Genomic DNA, 23,605 nt, shown 5'->3' with positions numbered 1-23,605 from the left:
CAAGGTTTGGTAGCAGAATTTCAGAGGCAGAAGTTTTCTTTCTGTGGGTGAAGGACATCCTCATCCACCTCCCCCTCAGTAGAGACTGCCCAAACATTTCTACTTCTGTTATTGAGGAATAGTGCAGTCACCAATGTGAGGAGTTTAAGATTCAAGTCAAACCAGTGATACGAACTTTCTTTGTCTCTGAAAAAATAAGTGAGAACAAGTTGACTTCAAGCTCTCAAATATGACAAAGACAATTCTAGCAAGAACAAATATACAAACCGCACTGTTTTATTTATTTATTATACTCCCTAAGACCCTGCTCTGCTAAGAAAATAATTTCAAAAACTGTCACGTTAACTCCTAGAGCAGCCTTTTTGTATCGCACATAGTAAGTGTTTAATGTATATGATTCCAAACACTGCCAGTCTCCCAGTGTCTATTCAGGTGCTTATTGCACCATTTCTTATAAACAGTGATACAGTAGCTTCAGGGAATGATATGACGGATGCCAAGATAATGTAATCATTGAAATATACCACATTACACAGAAAGAAAAAAAAAAAAAAAAGGCATATTTTGAGAACACCTTTAAATTGGCAGCTCTGCTACAACGTTCATAGATAGTTGGAAGTCAGTCACAGAATTGTTCCATTCATAGACTGCAAAATGGCAAGAGCCCTGGGACTCTGCAAATGCGTGTGAGATAAATATCTTTTCACAAGCTTAGGCTGTGACCTCAGCAGTCCTGAGATAAATAACAGTTCTGTAGTTCTAACAGTGTACATCGTCAACAATTTTGAGACAGATCAGTATGGTGTAAGCTACCCAACTTTATGTGTTGAAAGCAACCCAGAAGTTGCTTCTAGGTGCCAAATCCTTCTGCTGATTACAGTCTACAATTCAGAATCTTCTTTTCAGGGTTTTTTTTTCTTTCCTGTTTACACTGAGAAGAAACTTATGTAAGAAACTTGCTAGCAGATGCTACAACAACAGTAATTAGAGCTCATCTCAATTCTCAGTGGTGAGATTGCAACAGAAATAATAATTACTTAGCTCAGCAGATTAAAAAGGGAAGTAGCAAATCCATCATCTCACCTTTAAAGACGGTGCAAAAAAAAAAAAAAAAAATGAGCGCTTTTCAGGTATGATTCTTCTGCTTTGTTTTGTGACTAGCTCACATTCAGATCTCTGCAATGCAGCCTTGTCCTTTGGGCCTGGAGAGCCCTACCCAACCTCTGCGCTGCTGTGGGATGGGAGGAGGGTTTCGAACGCCCGCCGTGTCAGCAGAGCACACTGCTGCCCCGTACGCTGTGCGGGGAGCCTGGGATCAGCTCAGCCAGAGACAGCCAAACAAATCCCACCCTTAGTTCCTTGTGGCACCCAGGAAAGGAGTAAAAGGGAGTAAAAAAAAGTTCCTTTCTGGGATTATTAATTTTGTATTCCATTTTCATTGCTGTTTTGAAAACATTAATAGCTGTTGGATATGTGCTGCATAATCTGATATTTTTAGTAAACTTCTGAGTCTGTTGTAATAAATGGTAAAACCTGTTTTCAATCAGATTGGAACTGCAAAATGTAGCTTTTAAGGTGTAGCACATCCTTTAAGCCATTATTTGACTCACTGATCTTGGTTTTGACTCTCTCTTCCTTCTATTTCAGATAAATTTTGTATTTCTATTTAACATAGTTAGGATTTTAATGACAAAGCTGAGAGCGTCAACCACTTCAGAAACAATACAGTACAGGTAAGTCAGCTGGTGCTTCTTGCTGATTTTGATGTTAACAAAGAACTGCCTTGCCTGGTCCATCCTTGTCCCATTTTGTCTTTCCAGATGACACTGTTGATCTCAGAGGGTCTTTCTTGCCCCCAGAGCTCATACAGTCAGGTACATACACGGTATTTATTTTTGCAGGCTATCTGTAAAAACATGCCTGCATTTTTTCTGTCCGCCCCATTTCAATGTCCAAACAATGCAAACAGCCCAGGCTTACAGGCACAGACACGTGCACTGCTGCAGCCACCAGCCTCTTTACCTCCTTCAGGTTTGCACATGCCCAACACATAAATGAAATTTCCCTCTTCTAATGAAATCTGAAGGATTCGATTACAAGTGATGATAGGAAATTTATCAATTTCTATATGTACACAAGCATATGTATTATATTATATAAAAATATCATAAGTCCTTTCACTGATGACTAGACCATTCATTCAGCTAAACTGGGGAATCAGTGAAAAACTGTTCAGGCCCTGCTGGGTTGCTCCTCTGTCCCAGTCTCCTGTTTTGTAGATGCAGAACAATACAATATCAAGACTTCCCAATAAACCATGTGCATATGCATGTTAAGATCCTTGTCCATACTAATATGCTAGCAGAGCCAGAAGTAAAAGAAGAACAGAGCCTGGGCCGAACACTCCTAACATATCTGTAATCATTAGCAGTATCATTCCTGATGATTACAGTGTACATACAGGTACTTACAGTAGGGATTAATGTTCTTTTTAAAGTATAGGGTATGGGAATGAAGGACGATTGTGCCCCTTCCCTTCAGCTGGTACCAGCATTAGTGTAACCACTCGGTGGGTTGCATCGTGGAACTGATCCTCAACTAATCATTACCTTTACATGGGTTGGCTTCTTGGGTAGATCAGTTCCCCTAGCTGGTTCACCCTCACAAGCACTAATGTGGCAGAAAGGAGAAGACAGGAATGTTTAGCCCCAGGCAGCAGAATGAAGGTGGCCTGGACCCTTCCAGAAGCAGTGTGAACTTAGATCAGTCTAAACAGTCTAAAAGCAAATTCTTAGAGATCAGGAAATGCTGAGTGCCCTTCCTCTCTTACCATTTGTAGTATCTTGCAAGATTGTTGGAGCATTTAGGGAGACAGGTCCTTACACTGGGAAATAGCACAGGTTTTGTCGGGTAGGATTGGTCACAATTCTCTAAATCATTTCTAGATAAAATTTTAGTGTATCAAGCTGAAGCTTGAATCTTGATGTCCTCAAATCAGCCTGCTCTTAGCTTTGGAGGCAGTTTTGCTGCAGTAATGGGGTTTTGTTGTTTTGCCTGATTCCTTCCTTTTAATCCTGTCCAGGTTTTGGGGACAAATGCCAAGCTAATGATGTGGTTGATTTTCTTGTTCAGACACTTCTCTGCACATTTCCTGAAATATGAAGGGGAAAAATACCCCTTTTTCATGCTCGAAACTCATGCATAAAACTAAAACTAGAATGAAAAGACATGGATACAAATCTCAGTGCATTTTTCTCCCTGTCACAGTTTTCAGGGAGCATTAGATATATTAGATTCTGAGGCAAACTAAAGTAACTGCCTTCACCCTTGAACAGATGACGGTGATCTTATCCTCGCTACAAGCCCTGTGAGGGAATCTTCTTTTTCACAGCCTAAATAGAAACCCTTGTAATTCCAGGAAAGCCTGAGGCAAGCCTTGCTGTTCTAGAGCTGAGTAGTCCAAACATTTGTTAATCAAATATTAAATGATATGGCAGCTACTTTAAGACTGTCGTTCTGTCCTGACATTAGCAGTGTTCTTGTGCTTCCTGCCTGCCTACCTGGTTGTCTTTATCTACCTATTACGGTATTATACAGAAATTTATACAGACTCTAGCAAATTTACAGTCTTCTGCATTTGTACAGTATCTAACACGAGTGCTGTTCTGCAACTGACATCCCAAGATGCTATTATAGCACCAATAATAAAGATTAACCCCTAACAGTTCTCTTAATAATCACTTATGCTTCATTGATCACCAACTGCTTGTTTATTATTTATAAGACAGCCCTAAACAATTGTATTGGGTGTGCAGGTGTTGCAGAGAGAGAGCATTTATACTCCAGACAGAATCTAAAGATGGGAGTAGAGCAAGCCTCATGGGCACATCATGGTCAGCAGTTAAATTATGCACTTACATATCACCCTGAGGTGTAAGAAACCAGTCACCTGGGCTGCAGAGAATCTCAAGGATCCAGCCTAATGCAAGCCTCATTGATAGATCATAAACTGTCTGGAGGAAGGAGAGAAAGGGAGGTATGTAAAAAGGGTTTGTCCTCTGGAGTTCAGGGTGTGGGAACAAACAGCAGGATTCAAAGGCAAACATTTTCCCAGAACACATTTCTCCAAGTGGTCAGAAAGTTTTAACTAGCAAACTCACCTGTGGCTTCACAACCCAACGTGGAAGCTGTCTTTCTTTCCATGCTCCACTTCTAGTCTTTATCCACATTTTCAGATATGGAATCCCATGGACTCCCTCTCAAAATATCTTCTCCCAAGCCCTAAGAAACTTGTGTTTTTCATTGCCTGAGGACCCTAGGAGATTTCATCTTGGGTTACACAATAAGCTGGTCACAAACTTGGGACTGTTCCTGTGCAGGCAGGCTGAGAAGTGTCTAAAACTTGGATGTCCTCCTGGGACAAAGCTCAAATTATTTGGCCATTGTGCAAATATAGGCTACCACTGCTACCGTCAACAAATGCTCTAGCAGCATGCCTCAAGAGATGGAGGGAGGTGCCCACAGGGAGTACTTGTGTTCCCTAACTTCATTCATTCGTGTTAGACACTGGACAGAAGTTGACATGTGAATTTCTCTCTTAAAATGCTTCTTTCCTCCAGTGACTGTACATACGGGACAGTCCTGAGGAGACGTGTCTTGGGCCATCCTTTTGCTTTCTTCTCAACCTGTTTGACATGTGCAGATGCTGAAAGGTTTTAAGGAGGCACCTAAGTTCCCTCTCTAGCTGATGTAGGTACTTCACTTCCCTCTGAATTGCTTTGAGATTCATCCCCTCTCTCCACTAAAGCAATGATTTGTTTGGATTGGGTCAATCTATAGTGGTTCAGATAACTCAGTTGTTCTTTTCTTATGCTCACTTGTGTTTTTTGTTTCCTGCCCACAGGAAGGCAGTCAAGGCAACGTTAGTTCTTCTGCCTCTGCTAGGCATCACCTATATGCTTTTCTTTGTCAACCCTGGTGAAGATGACATTTCCCAGATCGTCTTCATCTATTTCAATTCCTTCCTGCAGTCTTTTCAGGTAAGAGAGAAAGTTTACAGCTGGTATCAGCAGCTTCTGAAAGGATCCTCAGTGCTTTTCAGCCATGAAACTTATGGCAGTGATAGAAATATTAGTTGAAAATAGCTCAGCTTTGTTCATGATTGCATAATAGATATATAAGCATGTCGTATGGAGTGGAGATCTCCTCTCGGGTGCATACTGGAGGGATTCATCCCCCTTAACATCAGCACTATGTTCAGTCTGTAGCTGCAGCTCCTCACCTGAGCTCCATCTAAAGTCAATGGAGAGAGTGGTGATGTTTCATTCTGTCCTAAGCTGCCTGAGAGCAGATGATGAATCACCCTCCCAAGGTACTGCTCTCTTCACAAAGCACACAGTGAGCTAAAACTTAGACTAGATGTTGCTAAAACGAAGGGAAACAACTCCTACATGTTGGGCTCGCTTGATTAAGACGTTAGCTTTATTGCCCAGCCTCTCCCTCGAGCTCTCCTGCAATGGTGCATGCACTCAGCCATCAGACCATATCAGCTGAGAATTCATACCCTATCTCCCCCCTCCCCTGAATTTAATAGGAGTTCTGCCAGGATATAAAAGGCAGTGGAATGTGAGTAATTGTCCCAGATTTCTGGATTTGGAACAAAATCAGAAGTGACTGAAGACCTTAAATGATGTTTAGCCACACACTTCTGCTTAAGTGTGTCCTGCAGCTTTACCTGTGCTTAAAGACTTTCTCAAACTAGTCTGCAACTATGTTTTACCTTTAATATGTGCAGGAAAAAGCACTCTGATACCCAGGATATCAATACAAATATACAGCACACATGCTGTCAAACCAAATCTAAGGTTACAGATTACAAAAGTTTTGAGCTTCAAATTACTGCTTTTACTGATTACGTGTTTAGCTTTGAAACACAGAGCATCTCACCAGAAATTGCAACTGAATATCCAAAACAAAAAATGTCCCTTTTAATCTATGAACAAAGGAACTTTAGCCTATACCAGTGAACCAATCCACATTTTTCATTCCCTAAAATTGTATTTTTTATTTGCTGATACTCAGTGTCTCAAAAAATGCTACACTGCTTATTTTATTGTTAGTGTTATGAAGACATATGTAAGAAAGAAGGCACAGAGAACCTCTCCTTTATAATGACAATTATTACAGTCCATTGCTGAAAGCAAAATGGGTAGGATTCCACTCACAGGTTTAGAGATGAAAGTGTCATCATGTTGTCATCTGAGCTTCCATTACAGTCATTCCAATCTTTGCAGTCATTGCAGGGGTCTAGTCACTGCTGTCAATCGATTCCACAAAGCAATTCAGTTCAGATGAATGTAAGCAACCTGACAATACTCTTGCCCACACAAGACCATCTGTCCTGGTTTCATCTGGGATAGAGTTAATTTTCTTCTTAGTAGCTGATACAGTGCCGTGTTTTGGATTCCTTGCAAGAATAGTGTTGATATCACACTGATAGTTTAGCTGTTGCTAAGTAGCACTTATCCTAAATTAAGGATTTTTCAGTTTTCCATGCTCTGCCAGTGAGTGGGTGCACAAGAAGCTGGGGGGGGGGGGGAGGGGAGCATGGTCAGGACAGCTGACCCAAACTAGCCAGAGGGCTATTCCACATAGAATTTCCATAGAAACTGGGGGCAGTTGGCTGGGAGGGGCAGATTGCTGCTTGGGCATCTGCCAGCGGGTGGTGAGCAATTGCATTGTGCACCACTCTTCTTTTCTTGGGTTTTATTTCTCTCTCTTCTTGTTATATTCCTTTTCATTACTAGTATTAGTATGTGTTATATTTTATTCTATTTTAGTTATTAAACTGTTCTTATCTCAACCCATGAGTTTCACTTTTTTTTAGATTCTCCTCCCCATCCCACTGGGAGGGGGAAGGAGTGAGTGAGCAGCTGCATGGTGCTTAGTTGCTGGTTGGATTTAAACCACACCACCATCTAAGGCCATTTGACACCCCCTGTAAGTGTCTGAGACATCCGCATATAGCTGGCAGGCACAACAAAGCACCTGAGGAGTCTGTCTGGGGAGGCAGCTGGAAGCTGTAGATATGCTTTAGCACAGCTGAAGTGACAATCTCCTCTACCACTGGAAGGGCTGTCTGGATTCTAGCTCTCATGTCTCACCTGTAAACTGCAAGACACAGTATTTTCTCATGAAGTTGTAGGGTAAAGATTTGATCTGTCTAGAAGTGGATGATCTCAACAAGATTATGATTTTGCTCAGGATGATCCCAGGATAAAGCTCAGTCACTGATTCTGCATGTTAAAATACTTATCTAACAATTGACTGCTTTCTATTCTTTCCAGGGTTTCTTTGTGTCAGTATTTTACTGCTTCTTGAATGGTGAGGTAAGTAGTGTTCCCTGCTGTCAGTGTAATTAATAAGAGGTGGAACTTACTTGAATGCCTGATTATAGAGACATGAGATGTTTTGACATGGGGTCATAGTCCCATCAGTCTGTTGCTCTTGCAGAAGTTTCTGTTAATGCGCATCTGAGTTTCCCAGCCCTCTTTGTAAGTGCCCTTTGTTCTCAAAGCTTTATAAAATTCAGGTTATTACCCAGGAGATCAGGGCAGAGGAAAAGAAGTCTTCTCAGGTTGTAAAATTTTAGTTCTTCATTTTAAGACTTCTTTGAAGTTTCTCATTAGTTATAAATATGATTTCTGGGCATACATGAGCATTACTTCCGAACTGGGCTCCTGTTAAGGATATGCTGCAGGTGAGCCCTTTTTATAATGGGATTGTCATGCTGAGTTTAGTGAGTTAGTTTTACTGTGTGGATACCTATCTCTGCGTGGTCAATGCCTGCTGCATTCAGAAAAGAGGGTTGGGTCAGGGTCAGTGGTGTTCCTCAGCATTAGTTTTAGGTACTGCTACTCAAGCAAGAAAAGTTTCACTAATATCATTTAGTGTTTGACTTACACCCCAAAGTGTGAAAGATTTACATCTTTTCCCCTAATTACTCTTCCAGTGTCTTGTTTACCTGCATTTAAATGTGTCATCTTTGTCCAGTTAAAATTTGTGTCTCTGCAGAAATTAATTCCATATCTTAATTATTCCTGTTGTATTGGTATATACTTTGTTCGTGCTGCTGCTTAATTTAATTGTGGGCTGTGAGAAAGAATGGGCATGTCTTCTCACCCAGCTGCTCTGCTCCCTTTTCTATTCTTTACCCAATGAAGCACCTGGTTTTGGTTGTTTTTTTTTTTTTTTTGCTTTTCTTCATTTCCCCTCTTCCTCATTAATTCTGAGGTGATATTAACAAGAAGCAACATTGCTTTCTCAGGTTAGGCACACGCCAGTTTTATATACTGGCAGCAAAGCGTTCTCAATTCTCTTTCCAACTTTCTTTCAATAAATTCTGACCACTCCATTTGGCTCTTAATACATAGGGAGGTGAAATCTTCCACAGAAAGTACAGGCACTTTAACTGCGCAAGTGTCACAGTGAACATCAGAGGCTGGAACACAGGCCACATGAATTCATAGTCAGTTGGGAATTTTTTTCACCCTAGCACACCTCCATTTTGTGCACTTGGGCTAGGACCAGCTGGATGTTCATACCAGGCTTTCACTCTTTTGGCTGTTCTGGGATTCTTTCAGCTGTCTTGTAGTGGGAGATACATCCCCTTCACTACAGCAGTCTGAAGTTCTCCATCCAAGGCTGTGAGCCAACTTCCCATCTCCTGTAACTCAAATGAGCTCAAGCTTGTTGAAAGACAGCTTTCATCAGTTGATGTTTCACCTCATGTACTTCTGTGCCATGATAACAATCTACTAGCAGATCTGCAACAATTTCCATAACTGATTTTCCCAGCTGTATCACACTTCTGCTACAATTGGAATGGGTATTTCTGTGGGAGTCCATTCAAGGTTAAGACAGCCAACTTGGGTGATGTAGGTGGTCTTGATTCATTTCCCTAAACGTAGATATCTAGTGCTGCTTGAGAGGGTATAGAGTATCTGAGGCATCCACATGGGTCTACCAAATAATATACAGGATCTATAGAAGATTCACACCTTCTGACTGGGAAGTAGAAGCCAAGTGGAATACAATGGGTTTTCTCAAATGGCTCTCTCTATCATTAATTCAAGCAAGTCAATACAATCTTTTTCTCATCAGCTTAGCCTACAATAGTCACCTCCGTTTGCTCACCTGAACAACTCTAGTCTTCACTGACAGTATAAACTACCTCACCACTGACTATTATGCATGCCTAGACACTCTGCTCACATATAGATAGCTACAAATAGCTGAATTTATGAGCAGAATCTTCCCTGTAACAGTATGTTTACACCTAATGTGCAACTTCCACTTCACTAGCTAAGCCATGGCAACTTCCTACTTCTTTGAGGTATAACATAAGTCTAAACTCCCCAAATACTGCAGCATTGTCTTGAAACTGTGAAATGACTTTAGACTCATCTTAATGTACCGTAGGAAGGTTTTGAAATATCATAAAGGTGTTAAAGGGTGAAATTTCCTGCTCTGTTCTAGCTTCAGCTTAGCACATCTTAGAAACAAGTAAAAAATCCAGTGAATTTTCAGAGGTCTATGGATTTGTAATCATATTGTCCAGAAAAAAATTTGCATCTTATATTATGCTAATATAAAAGCTCTCCTTTGTAATAGTGCCTATCCTCCCTATATCTCCACATACTCATAGAGCATTCCAGAAAGAGCTTATGTTTCCCAAATCACATCCTGAAGGTCACATCACATCACATTGCAAAAGCTTGCAATAATGTTGTGTTTTACCTCCATGTTTAGTGAGAGGCCTGTACAGGCTACATTGATAACAGAAGCATATGTGGAGGCCTTGGTTGGCAGCCTAGAAAAAGTGTGTTTTCTTATTGTAATGTTCCATGCCTAAGCAGTGAAAGCCAGCTGATTTACTGCTCAGTTAGATTTGCAGTACACTCTTTTCCTCAATTATCTGCTACGAAGAAGCCTCTATTTCTTAGTGCATGTGAACCGCATCACATCAGAAGTACAGAAGTACCCAAATATCATTTTCATTCTGCTGACATCAGTTGCTCTCAGAGAGGCAGCCCTACTAGAAGTTATGGTGAAGGTAATACTACTCAATCCACATGAGGTACCAGCACTCTTAGCAAGATCCACAGCAGATTTTGCTCTAAAAGAGGAAAATAGCCTGTAAGTAGTAGCCTGAAATCTTTATAAATATCACTGAAGCCTTGTTGAATTATTATCTCTTCAGTGTGTCCGATATTCCTGTCTCCATGATAAATGGGCTGATAATTTGCTATCTCAGAAGGTTTTAAACGCTTTAGGTTTTCCAGTTATGACAGAGTTGGGTTCTTTAAATTCATAATAATAACCTTTAACAGGTTATTCATCCCACATAGTGCCAGGTCTGCTCCAAATGACACAAACAGAAAGCCTAGAAAATCCATTAATTTAAAGCTTTAATAATTCTGTGATCTCAGCTGCACCTCCACCATTTCATATTTGATACAGAGGCCACTAGGTACTTGAAAACTTCCAATAACTGTCTGTAGTAGAGCTCAAACAGTATTGATTGCAGATTAAAGTTATCAAAGTTTCTATCTTTTTGTCAGTGTTCTATCTGTGAAGCTGGCAAATGAAACAAAAAAAGAGAGGTTTTTTCTCTGTAACGTCTTGTAGCTTCCCTTGATTTATACAAACATGTCCTTATGATTTAAAGTGTTTCTCTTCTAAAGCTCTTTTACCCATCAGAGAAGTTACACAGCTGTGCTGCTTGAATAGATCTGATGTTCTAGTGAAGAAGGCAGAGCCTCCAGCACTCTAACTGAAGGGGGCACCTTGGTAATACAGGATAGCACCATAAAAGGTCTTGGTCCTGATTTTGCAGTGATTTGGTCTGACAGTTCAACAGTGGGATCACTGAAGGGAAAAGGTGAAGCTATTAAATTGCAATCCATGCAAAGAATTTCAAATGGGATTAGTTTATTTCCTTATGTTTTGGAGTGGACATTTGACCTGGGAGTACAAACATCTCTCTTTCCCTCATTTCCACAACACACGATGTTTCACACAGATAATGGACTAGCTTTGTTGACTGAGGTGAGAATTAAGCCAATGGGCCAGGTCTTGAGAGAGTGTGTATCATTCAGGCCCCTCTACTGGAGATATGATCCTTCAAAGTTTGAATATGAATATCTTTCCAAGACAACACATTATATATAAGTTATTCCAGTGAACCTAAGGAAAAGAAGCAATTTAGATACAAATTTAACAGTTTTTTATGGTTTATTGCTTCTGAAAAGTTCTGAAGCTGTTTTGAACAAACTGTGTATTCCATGGATGGGCATGAGAGACCATTGGCACTTGACTCATTAATTTCTCTAGAGACTTTAAGGAAAAAAAGTTGTATTTTTGGAAACAGAGAAAATCTACTAGCACTATAGGGCAAAAATACGTAAATTTCATTTAATCCGAGTGGTAAAGATCATCTCTGGACTTCCAAGAAAATTGAGGATAGGAGGTTTCTGAGAATTTAAGATGTTATAAAAAGTGACATGCTTAAAAATACATATGCATTTACGTTAAATGCCAATTAAAAAGAATGAATATAGGTTGTGAACTTCTTTTTCAATGACTGCAAAAATCAAGATGCTTCTCAAAACTCTTTCTGTCAACTCACAGATCACAAGACTGAATTTAATTTCACATAACACTGTATTAAAAAAAAAAAAAAAGTTTAAGATGGAGTTTTTTGGAACGAGGATAGATACAATGGCTTGAAACTGTGCTGAAGAGTGCATTTCCACAAAACTCCTGTTGGACAATTTTTGTTGAAGTTCATTAAAAAATCTTCAGGTTTTTACAGTTGAAGAAATTTATTCTACCTAGATCGATTTGCTTATAACAAAACAATAATGTATAATCAGGGATATTCTTTTATGGTATCTCATCCTTATGTAAGTTTGGATGAGTACAGATCTGTAGAAACCACTATATTATTTCTTCAGCCTCTATAGTACAATCTGATGAATTCTATCCAGTAGCTGAGCTTGATAGCATGTGTTTAATTAAAGCCTGCCTTTCAAAAGGATATCTGGTGTGGGATTCATCTCACGTGGTACCTCTGATTTTTTCTGACAATGATCTTGAGAACTGAATATTGGATGAAAACATCACTATCCCATCCAGGTCACAGCCAGACCTGAAACTGAGAAAAGGCTTAGTGAAGGTTACAGTCTTTAGGCATATGTAGAGTAGCCTTATAATTGTTTGTATGATATGAAACCCAGGAAAAACCTTCATTATAGTTTCAGTACCAAAAGAGGCTCACTGTTATTAGGCCAATGAAGACAATTGTCCCCTTTGGCTTTTCATAGGAGAGCATCAAGGGAAGACAACAGAAGGCAGTAGTGACACTCACTAGCACTAATCACTCTTTGTAGATCTCTAGACTCACAGCTCACTTAGGGGTTGTCCATACCTTTGTCTTCAGCATCTTCTTTCAGTTCTTTAGTATGCTACTTCTGCTCACAGACAGATGGGTACAGTACTCCCAGCATTTCTGTTCTCTCTGACTGATTCCAGATAAAGCATCTTTAAAGGAAGATGGATCTTCCCTCTGGTTCCCTTTCTAGTGTGGTATCTACCTTCTCATCCAGACCTTGCTAGTGATGGTTTCCTCCTGAGTGAAAACAAAGTATTTCAGAGAGAGAGGGAAAGAGTGTGTTTATAATGTTTCATATTCCAAATATATCTTCCTGTATGGTTGTATTAGCTTTGGTCTTATGGATTCTGTTTGCTGGAGTCTGGAGGGAAGGAGATCAGATCTCAGATGCTGCAACATCTCCCAGAAAAGAAAATAAAATATTTCTGGCCAGGCACTGGTAAACCTTCAGAATAATGAGGACTTCGCTGATAGGGCTGACTCCACTACTACTACCTCATCAAAGACATGATGGAAACAAGAGGATAATGGAGGAAGGATCCCTACCTCCAGAGAACACCTTCCAACCTTATTTGTTCTGTAATTCATGAATCTTATGTTCATAATAAGTTGTCTGTCCTTCATTTCTAACCATGTCCTGGGGGGATACATAACTAGCAAGGCCTGTGTCTGAAATCATCCTGCAAAGCATGAATTCTTAGCTCGAGCAGGCCTCAGATTCTAATATTATCTGGTCAATATCAATAATTAGCTATGTATTAACATTTAAAATGGTAAGTAATTAGCTGACTTAGAAAGAAACCATAACCAGAGAGGAATAGAACAGGTTACTTCATTAGACAGCACTGTAAATTATTCTCACAACAAGATTCAAGGCAAGGATAAATATGTTTAATTTTTTTGTGTGTTGACCCTTTACCCAGGCACCATCTGTCTCTCAAAATCTATTAAGCTCAAAGTGGCTTACTTTGATCTGATCATCTTGGGAGGCTATTCATTATAATTGCTAGCTATGAATCACCAGCTAAATGGTTAGTCATCCACCTGCCCATCAATCTAAGCAGACTTCACATTAATCATACTGAACCCAAAGAACATGCATTAAGCGTTCCTTCAAATCACTGAATAAATATGAATATAGGGGTTGACTAGAAGGCTAAAATTTAATTCCATCTCCTGCAATGATTGCTTTCTGAGCAAAGGTGCCCAAAAGTGAGAGTATGAGTACTACTCCTAAATGCCCCTGAGGATGCCTGGTCGATATAGAGTCAACTGAAGGGATCAAACCTTCCCTTTGGGACCACCAGGCAGCAGTTCATTACAGGACTGCAGTCTCCTCTCAGTACCCGTCTCCCACACCCAGGTGTGTTCTGGTAGAAAGTCACCTTCATTGCTGTGACTCCAGTAGGTCCCTTCAGGCGGGGCCCATCTCCCTTTTCACTACACCACTGCTGTTGTGAGTGTGACTCCAGAGCACTCCACAACAAAATCACAGAGGCTTGAAGTGGGCGGACTGCATTCATGGTCTCCCTCTCTCGTCATTAATTCTGGTCCTTTGTGGCCCAGAAGAGCGGCATTTGCTTCCACCCCAAAATGTGTGGCAATTTTTTGTAGCGAGTTAGAATTGTTCTAACTTATTGAGCAGTTATATATAACAAAATTGCACTGTTGTGATCTTAAGAAATAAAACATCAACATCCCAGTCTGGCAGGTGCTGCAAAACTTTCCACCTGTTACCAGGTTGTACAGAACTGCTGCCAAATATTCAGGCAAAAAAATAAATTTCAGACCACTTAAGCATGATAATTTTTTTAGGGAGAAAAAGAAACTTAACATTGTTACATGAAAAAGTGGTATGATGTAGGCTATTTGGGGGGAAAAAACAAAAGTTCCACCTGGCTTTATTTTTGTTTCCTTTGCCTTGCAGATTGTTTTGACTACATCCCTTCCCTACCTTAGAAGTATTTAACACTAATATCAGCACCTTTATAGAGGTGTTCGTTTAAATTTTTTGTCTAATAATAAAATGACCATCTTTGGCCTGAGAGGTTGTCTCTACTGGGAGACTTGTAAAGCCATACCAATAGGTGAGAGATGGCTATAGGACATGTATATAGTTGCTCAGTGATGTACTTTATTTACAAAAAATATATGAAGACTCACTCACATCTCTGAGTGCTAACGTTCCTCATCTGCAGATCCCCAGGTCTGTCAGTCCAGTGATCTCTCTGCTTAGGCTGTTCTGTTTCTTTTCTTCCATTCAGGACTGCACTTAATCCTTCCAAGGATCTGAAAAGCCTTGATCCATGGGTTTCTTCACAGCATTTACTATTACGTACAGTATTTGCTGTCCCTCCTCTCTTGAGGGACACCCTCACCCTTTGGAAAACTTTCAAGGTATCTAAGACACCACTTTACATTAGTTTTAAGTTCTATTATGTAATGGATGGGATTTATCCCCCTAACATTAGACATCTAATACATACACATAGGCAGTTGAGCTCATCACCCTCAACTTCATTTATAGGCAGTGATTCACCCAAATGAGGGTACATTTCAACTGGTCAATTTTAGTTGTCTCTCTTTGATGAACTATTGCCAATACCTTATGGCCTTTCCTATGTCTCTGCTGGATACAGAGGGCAGGGCTTCAGAAACTTCACAGGAGTGGATTAGATTGCAGTCAGACACAGTGAGACCAATGTCTTGAAATTTAAAGTCTGCATAGACAGTTACCTTTTGCTGATCTGAACATTGCGTCAAAGTCCTTCTTGCTCATCTGTAGCCTACAATAAGATTGAATAAATCTTCATCACCTTTTCCTCAATTTACACTGTTGTTCATAACCAAAAATGTTGAAAGTACAGTTATTCTCCAGTTACCTCCAGTTGCAGCACAAGGATCTGAAACATGGCATAAAGGTGTTTAAATGTAGGTGGAACTTGGTTAATTCATCACTGAAACCTATTTTCATAGAGCAAAAATCAGTTTGTTTCAAAGACCATTGAGATCTATATAAACGTTTTTCATTTATTTAATTTACTTTTGGATCGGGTTTTCTGGGAGTAAAAAGTTGCATAGGAGCAAAGCAAGAATTAATTAGGGTTATGTAGTCACAGACTACTGAACACCATGATTATTCAGTACCTGTTGTCCTTCTGCCCCTCACTTGTTAACACTTTCATGTGACGGATGTTCTCTAAGGACAGAATATGGTGGCATCCAAATAGTCTTACTTCCAGCTTCCATTACTGTGACAGCTCGTTTAATCCTATTCTTCTTACCAGACCCTTCCTTTTACCTACATTACCACTATTGTATTTTAGTATTACATCAAGAAGCCCCAAGTGAATGAGCCTCTTTGTTCTAAGTACTGTGTAAATGGACAAAGCTTTCTTCATCTCTGCTTATAAGACATGACATTTCTTTCAGAAACTGATTTTTAATGTCGCTAAAGGCTCTTTCTTCAGTTCATTTCTAATTGATGGCTACAAGAAATTAGCCAGCAGCCAGTGTCTAGCATAAGTAACAGCAATACAAAGTCAATGTCTATTTTATCAAAAGCAAACCTTCTCTGCCTGTTTTCATCCTTAACTCCGTCTCTTCCATTCTTTTTGTTGTTCTTCTTCTGAGGAAGAGAGGTTTTTAACAGTTTTTATGATGAGATATGGTTTCTAGTGATTTTCAGATGTGATCAGAAAGCTTGAGAACTCCTTGGTTCAGTGATCCAAACAGGAAAGAAAAACTATCACCCACTGACTTCTCTCCATCCCATCACCTGAACTCTTTCTCTTGACCATTCTAAAGCAGTCATGCTGAAAGCAGTGCCCGCACTCTGTAGGCACAAATATGTTGATATATCTGATTTGATCACATGTTTAGAAACTGCAATTGTTCACAGTACGCAAAGTGCAAAGAGCTGAAAGGGTAATTCTGAGAGAGTAACTACAAGACAGAGACAGACCACGGGTCAACATAGAGAACTGAGCTCTCTGTTCAGTATCACGGATAAACTTTGTCATCTCAAGCAACTAAAGTTACACAGAGGTAGAGCTGGTAATTTGTATTCCCAAGACTCTTTAGTAAGCTTTAACCACTGATAATAGCCTGTGTGCATTTTGGGGCTATTACAGTCAAGTGCTGCTAATTTCAGGTCATAGATGTGCTAATACTGACTCTAGGACATGGTACTGACTCTATAAATGCTTAATAGATAGAGGTAGTTGCTCTCATGGAGATTAATAACCAGGTTTGAAGTTGCTGTTTTGCTTTAGCTTTTTCTATTACTCTTCTGCTGTGTAATAGCTTTTATGGTCTTTTTTAACATGTTATTATAGTAGTCACATCCAGGTTTCTTTTTTCTTTTCTGACCTAAAGTTAAGCTAGCATTTTGTTTCTGAGTTCAATTGTAAGAGATAAATTTGAGCTTAGCCTTTTCTGCTTGCGCTCTGGTCACATCCTAATTGCAGTGAATTATTCTGTCATTAAGAAATGCTTTGCACTCACCTCTGTAAGTGCAGAGTCTATTTCCATGTGCTCAGTCCATTAGGAATGGCTCCAGCTGTACAAGACGACAGCACTTTTGTTACTACTTTTTATCCTTTTCAAAGCTTGTAAACAAAACCATATCATAAAAGCCCTTTGAACAACTGCTTGTTCAGACTCACGTCTTTATCTCCAGGTGACTCTTTTTGACTTGATTGGTTTGAAGCACAAATGATAAATCTAATCTGGCTTCGCTGGCTGAGTAAGTATCTGTTCACACAAGTTGCTCAGAAATACAAAAAGCCCACCGGGTGACTCTTCCTTTTTATGACCCCATGAAATGCTGCTGCAGGACTACCTGGGATACTTGAATGCACAGGACTGCCAGTCTGCTATCAACATATTTAGCAAGACTGTGCTGTACACAGAGATTTATTCTCTGCTTTTTCACCAGAGATGAAGAAATTCACCTCTTTGAAGGACTTAAGTGAATCACAGTCTCCCTGTACAATTGTGTTTCACTGCAGCAGAACGAGGAAAATTTTTTTTCTAATAGTTTCTCAGCATTTGGTGACATCTGAGGAGAAAGGAGCATTTGAGAGGCAACATCCCTCTGCAGAGAAAGTCCCATGTTCTTCATGGGACAATTTCAGGATACTGGTTACACCCTCTGAGACTTTACATGTTAATTATACCAGTTGCCTTAGGTGCCCAACATTTAGCTGAGCTATTTTTGTACTCAGAGGAGCAAGTTGGAGCAAGGATTTATTCATTCTACACATATAAGTGACCTCCTTAGGGGTGATCATCTCTCTTTCTCCATTGTCCATACTGAAAGCATAAATAATTATCCAAGACTAGGTATCAAGCTTTCAGATGAGATGCATCCCCCACCTTGCATGTGTTCTGGCACATATATTTGTCTTTGGGTGTGTATTATATGCACCCTTAAATCCACAATCAGGAATAAGTATCTCTTGCCCACTCCAGGTAGAACTGCGATAGGTTTGCAAATACTGAGCATCCAGGAAGGTGCAACACTATGACACATCTTCTTTCCACCATTTCATGTGTTTTAACAGGAACGTTCAGTGAGCCAGTGAGGTCAGTTTGATGATACAGTGAAAGTCAGCAGCCCAGGCTGGCTTCTACTGTAGTAGCATATGGATGAGTCAACCCATCCTGACTCTGGCTATCTCATAGAACTATCTCATTTAACTCCTTTTGTAAACTGACCAAACCCCATTTTGAAACTAGTGGAGCCATGTTGTACCTACTACTTCATAATGAGAGACTTCCAGAAATCACCTACACTGTTGTTTAACCATATTATTCTCATTTTCATCACAAATTCATTCATGATGATCACTATCCTCCTGGTAATTCTGTCTTTTAACTTCAATCCTTCTTTCACTTGGATGTTCACTCCTACTCTTCTCCATGCAAGCAGTCCTGTCCCCTCATAGCCTTCATTTTTTCTAGGGTCTGTTCTACCTATTAAGTGTAAAACCTATTATTATTTTATATTAAAACAAATAAATGATTCAAAATGAAAAGAAAGAAACCCAGTGTGGCACTCTTCTCACCTTACCATAAACACCTTCATCTATTTGTCTTAAGTTTCAGATCAAGCAGCATAGATCACACAGTCAAGGAAACAAAGAAAGAAAGAGATCCTCAGGTCCGTTTTCCCTGGTTTGTACCTTCTAGAATGGCTCTGATAGGAAAGTAAGATTTCCAGCTTCAGGATTCCCCTGACAAGGCACCAAAGAGGGCAATTGCAAAACTGTTTTCCAAGTTGATACTCACAAAACTGCAATGGGGTGTATTTGACAGACAAATCTGGTGAGGAGAAGGGATTGTTAGGTGCCAGACCTCAGCACTGCAGAGTTTCTAAGTAGTAGTGCTACATACTATGGGTCTGTCTAGGTCCCTGAAGGCCCACCAAGAAATGAGAGGATTGAAACCATCTGAGAGAAGGAGTGCAGATCCCCCCTTCCTATGTCCTCCTTATGAACTGTTGTATGTTTTAACCATCCAGCCATCATTCCTGTTCATCTAGGACACTTAATACTAACAGTGTGTGGTTCAGGTGGGAAATACCTCTGCTACTAGAGCTCATCAACTCATTTGAGCACCCACTAGACAGCATGTTGGGGCTGGTGTGAAGTGGGGTTGGGGAGTGCATGTTCCTTGTGTTTTGAGTACACTTCACACTGCACTTGAAGACAAACCCCAAGCTTTAAAAGAAATGGAGAAAAGCAGTGGCTATGCAGCTTTGGACAATTTGTTTCTACACCATATTCCCTGCAGTCCCAGTGGTGATTGTAGATACACCCAGGATGGCTTTGATCTACCTCACTCAGGTGCTGATAGCTGAGAAGCTATGTCAGCATGGGTTTCACACAATCTGTGCAAGGTCATCCCATGCCTTGTACAGTTGCCGTGGTAGCTGATCCATGTTGAGGTCTACTCTACAACAGCATCACTGCTATTAATAGCCAGACTTTAACCTGCCAGTCGTAAAATGGGGGATAAGGGCACTCCTTTACTTTTGAGGGATGTGGTGAAGATAATTACGTTAAAGACAAAAACATCCAGGATAAGATGACATTATTGTCTAAATTTAGCTACATCTATAATCCAGATATCTAAAACAGAGCTAGTTGCCTAGATTGACATTATAACTAATGAAAAGAAATAGGTATTTTTTAATCTGACCACAGTATCTGGCCTACTTTTGACATCTGCTTTAGGAGGAGATGAATCATACCCATTGACAATATTGACTGGTTCTCTCTTGGTCAGGAGGAGAGATATGGGTCAGTAGCTGAGGTGTAATGTCGACATTATATTATTTATAACTCCACCTTCTAAAGTATGTCACTTTTGGAAGTTGTATGTAAAAATGCTCTTTTTCTAAAGTTGACTGTGTTTCAGGTTGGCAGCAGAATGTCAACATCCTTTCCAAGTGTCATGAGTACGATTACCCATTGACTGTCCAAGAATCTGGGCCCAGATCCATCTCACCTAATTTCATAGTTTTACCTAGCTGCCTAGGCTAGGGGTCTGAATTGCTTTCTCTACCTTAAACAGAGATCAACAAGAATATCTAGAAATTAGTCTAAATGTTTAATTCCAGGTTCTGACTCTGAGTCTTCTCTGCCAGGTATTTTGCAAGAATTGGTTACAGTCTATGTTAGGAGTATCTCACACCTTCCCTCCTATTGTGTTTGAAGATAGGAGTCCTATCACCTGCCTTTCTCTCACTTACATGCATATATATTTGAGCTAGAGTTCCTGGGCTCTTTCTATGGTCCATGCAAAACAAAATGCACTTAAAGTTCAAGATTCATCTGGTTTATTTATAAATATCTGCTTGAGGATGACCTGTTGACCGTAGTGTAACTTTTCACTGCCTATACAAGATGCTCACAGGGATTAGGTCAGGTGTGTCTGGGTTGTAGACGCCAATGTTTACTTATATGATCTGTGATTCTTTGTATACAAGAGAAGCAGAGGCAACTATAGATAGCCTAGGGACTTGATTCAGTTGCATAAGCTTGGGCATTTATTGCCATTTTAAATGCTCTGGGGTATTTAGGACATCAGCTATGAGACATGAGATATGTGAAACCCATCCTTTTCTCAGAGAGAAATATCTGGAAACATCTCCCAGGAGAATAACAAGTGAACTAGATGCCCACGTTTAGGCGGCTGAATCAAGCCCTGCATGTTTCAGTGGCTTGAGGTGTCCTCGTTTGTCTCAGTGTTGTCTAGTGTCCCTTTACAGAGGACACCTGAATATTCTAAGTGTTCATGTTCTTTCCTTTTTTTTCCCCACCAGGTCCGTTCTGCTGCCAGGAAAAGGTGGCACCGCTGGCAAGACCATCACTCCCTCCGAGTGCGTGTGGCACGTGCCATGTCTATCCCCACCTCTCCGACACGAATCAGCTTCCATAGCATCAAACAGACCGCAGCCGTGTGACATGCCCTGCACATACACACACCACTTGGTGGCCTTCAGGGTTCCTCTTTCTTCACTCCCCCCAAGCCCCTTTCTTCAAACTTTCTTCCTTTATTCTGCACTGCTCTCTTTCACAATGAGGTGCCCATCGTATTTTTGTGGACTCTCATCTCCCATATTTGTGATGCTGCTTTAAGGCAACCAGGCAAAAGCCTCTTGGACTAGGTGGTGGTGAAACAGTTTCAAAGAAGAAAGAGATTCAACACTGACTGCACCTTGTGGAAGTTCAAAATACAACGTTTAAAACAGCACACTGGCAGGAACAATCATTTTTTTTTCTCCTTTCTTTTTTGTTTATCCCTTCTGTATTGCGGTGAACAAAGACTAATTTTGTCATACTGCCCATCTCACCCTGTACATTGATTCCCAATGATTTCAACAGTTTGGTGTATAGATAGCCCAACTCTTTCTTGTTTCTTTGTAAAAACTTCTTCTCTGCAGAACTGTCATTTGAGAACCTGTGGCAGCAAGAAAAAGAGCATTTGGAAGGTGGTGTGAAAAATCTAAAGTTATCTACCTTCCCCACTTCTCCCTTTGATAGACTGGGAGTTGGCCAGGGCATCGCTAGACTGTTTAACACAGGGCACTTTGCCTTGCAAGAACTACACCCTGTTCATACACATAATTTTGAAAAGGACTACAATATCTCTAGATAGCTCTATAAAATCTCCTTACTCCTCTTAGCCCCACGCTTTCAACACAATGTAAGTAGCCTTTGGAAAGTCTTTGTTTTTTTTCAGCTAAGAGGATTGGGGTGGGGAAGGACAACAGAAAATGTTTTCTGGGTTTAAAAAATATAAAATAGAAGTACTGTAAAAATAATAATGAGAAGAGGATGTTTGCATTATGAGGATAGTGCTACATGCTGCACAAAGATTATCTACTGAGCATTTTGAACTAGAGCAGATGTATCTACTAGGCTTTTTATGTGATGTTCAAAAATACTGTATATTTTCAATAATAAACACTACTCTGGGTTGGTTTCAATAAAACCAGGCATCATTTTCTTTACTCTGGAAAGAAGGAGGACACCTGTCTTGAGAGTGGCTTCACATCTAAGATCAGGGAAAGAAATCCTGTTTGATAATAAGCCAATACAAAGAACAACCTCATGATAAAATCTAAGCAAGAGGGTATTTAAATGAAAGATGAACTGCCTCCCTTCTCAGCTCATGGTGTAACACCGGATCCGTCTCCTTCTTCATTCCCCTTCCCTCCACCGGGCTTCACAACAGCAGAAAGAAAAAAGCAAATTGTGTAATATATTCTCCGTCACCTGTATCTCACCAATGTTGGAGTAATTTGCTCTTTCCACTTCAGCATGCTTATTCTGAATTTTCTTCGCATGTTTTAGAGGAATTTCTAGCACAAGCTGGATTTAAATATCCAGATTTAAATTGGTCTTTCTTTAGTTTTCAAGACTACACAGGGATGGAAATTATCTTGGAAGACACTCATGCTAATCCCCTATTTCTGGAGGCATCCTGTCCTAACAGCACGATCACATTCAACTTTGAGCTGGTTGGCAATGCACAGCAAATTTAAATTAACAAATTAAAATTTTGTAACTTTCTCCCTCCTAGCTCTCATTTGTATTCATGTGCCTCAATGAGATAACTAAGGGAGGAGGGAGATTTGAGATTCTGTCTAGCTAGACCTATCATCTCTGCCAAAGAGGAGGAGAAGGGAAGAGTCTTCACACAGCCTTCCATGTGGCATGCCAACTAGCATGACAGATCCCCGTGTGGCAGAGCTACAAATAACACTGGAAATGTGCCTGCCTATGCCACTCACTGCTGTCAGTGCCCTGAGTTCTGCAAAGTGAGGCAAACTGTCTTCATGGTAGCTGGGAAAGAAAAGTGATGAGAGAGGACGGTGTCAGTGCTTTTATTCATTGCATGCCTCACAATAGTGATGCACAGCCTCCCGGCATATTGTGTTTGAGGGGATAGATATATCTACAGGTTAGAATATATGGATTGAGTACCTCTGTGTTTGCTCTGCCTCTAGGCCAGTCTGGGATGAAAAAGGGATTTGCAATGCAGCATGTACTGTCGGTAATTGCAGATTATTGTTGCTACCAGAAGTGTATTTTCACAAAAAATAAAAACCTTTTTCCAATTAGTATTTGTCCAAAGCAGAGATTTTCAGTCCTTCCAGAACTGGACCCTGTTTCAAGCCAGTATGGTGGATATATAGCATTAATGGGATACTGCTTAGGTTAATTTTGAAGTGATTGACATGCTAACATATACTATATCTCTACTTGTTTTGCCATGGAAGCTTTCTGAAGTCTGTTATGCCTGAGGTAGGCAGCCACAGCCCATTTTCTCTACAGCACTGTGTTGAAAATCAAGCTTGAATTTCTACCATCAGCCTTTTAAGAGCAAGATTTCAGACTATCCCCAGAAAAGCAATAAAAAATTATTGTGAAGGTGTGTTTCTTTTGTATTCTCAGAGACTGCAGAGCAGGGGAGAACGGTGGAGATAGATAAGTGTGTAACGGAACACAGCATCTCTGGAGGGGTCATAAAGGTCAGGACTTAAGATAAAAAGGCAGGGTCTAGTTTATATCAGACAAAGTCCTAGGAGGTGACTACTTTGTGGCAGCTAGTGGAAGGGATGTCATTTACACCAGC

General features: G+C 40.3%; 1 protein-coding gene across 2 annotated transcripts in view; it reads left to right on the top strand.

Annotated features, from left to right (window-relative positions):
* The window catches only part of CRHR2 (corticotropin releasing hormone receptor 2), a 163,809-nt gene extending 140,698 nt beyond the window's left edge, over nt 1-23,111 (top strand). For both annotated transcript variants that reach the window (XM_042802229.1, XM_033002880.2), the window contains 4 exons: nt 1,648-1,733; nt 4,904-5,039; nt 7,347-7,388; nt 20,787-23,111. In XM_042802229.1, the coding sequence (XP_042658163.1) occupies nt 1,648-1,733; nt 4,904-5,039; nt 7,347-7,388; nt 20,787-20,927 (405 nt within the window). In that variant the 3' untranslated portion in view covers nt 20,928-23,111. The remainder of the gene's footprint in view (nt 1-1,647; nt 1,734-4,903; nt 5,040-7,346; nt 7,389-20,786) is intronic.
* The last annotated feature ends 494 nt before the right edge of the window (nt 23,112-23,605 follow it).

Source organism: Tyto alba, unplaced genomic scaffold, assembly GCF_018691265.1.
Source record: "Tyto alba isolate M040663 unplaced genomic scaffold, T.alba_DEE_v4.0 Super-Scaffold_38, whole genome shotgun sequence".
Lineage (NCBI taxonomy): Eukaryota > Metazoa > Chordata > Aves > Strigiformes > Tytonidae > Tyto > Tyto alba.
This window is presented reverse-complemented; position numbering and strand designations above follow the sequence as displayed.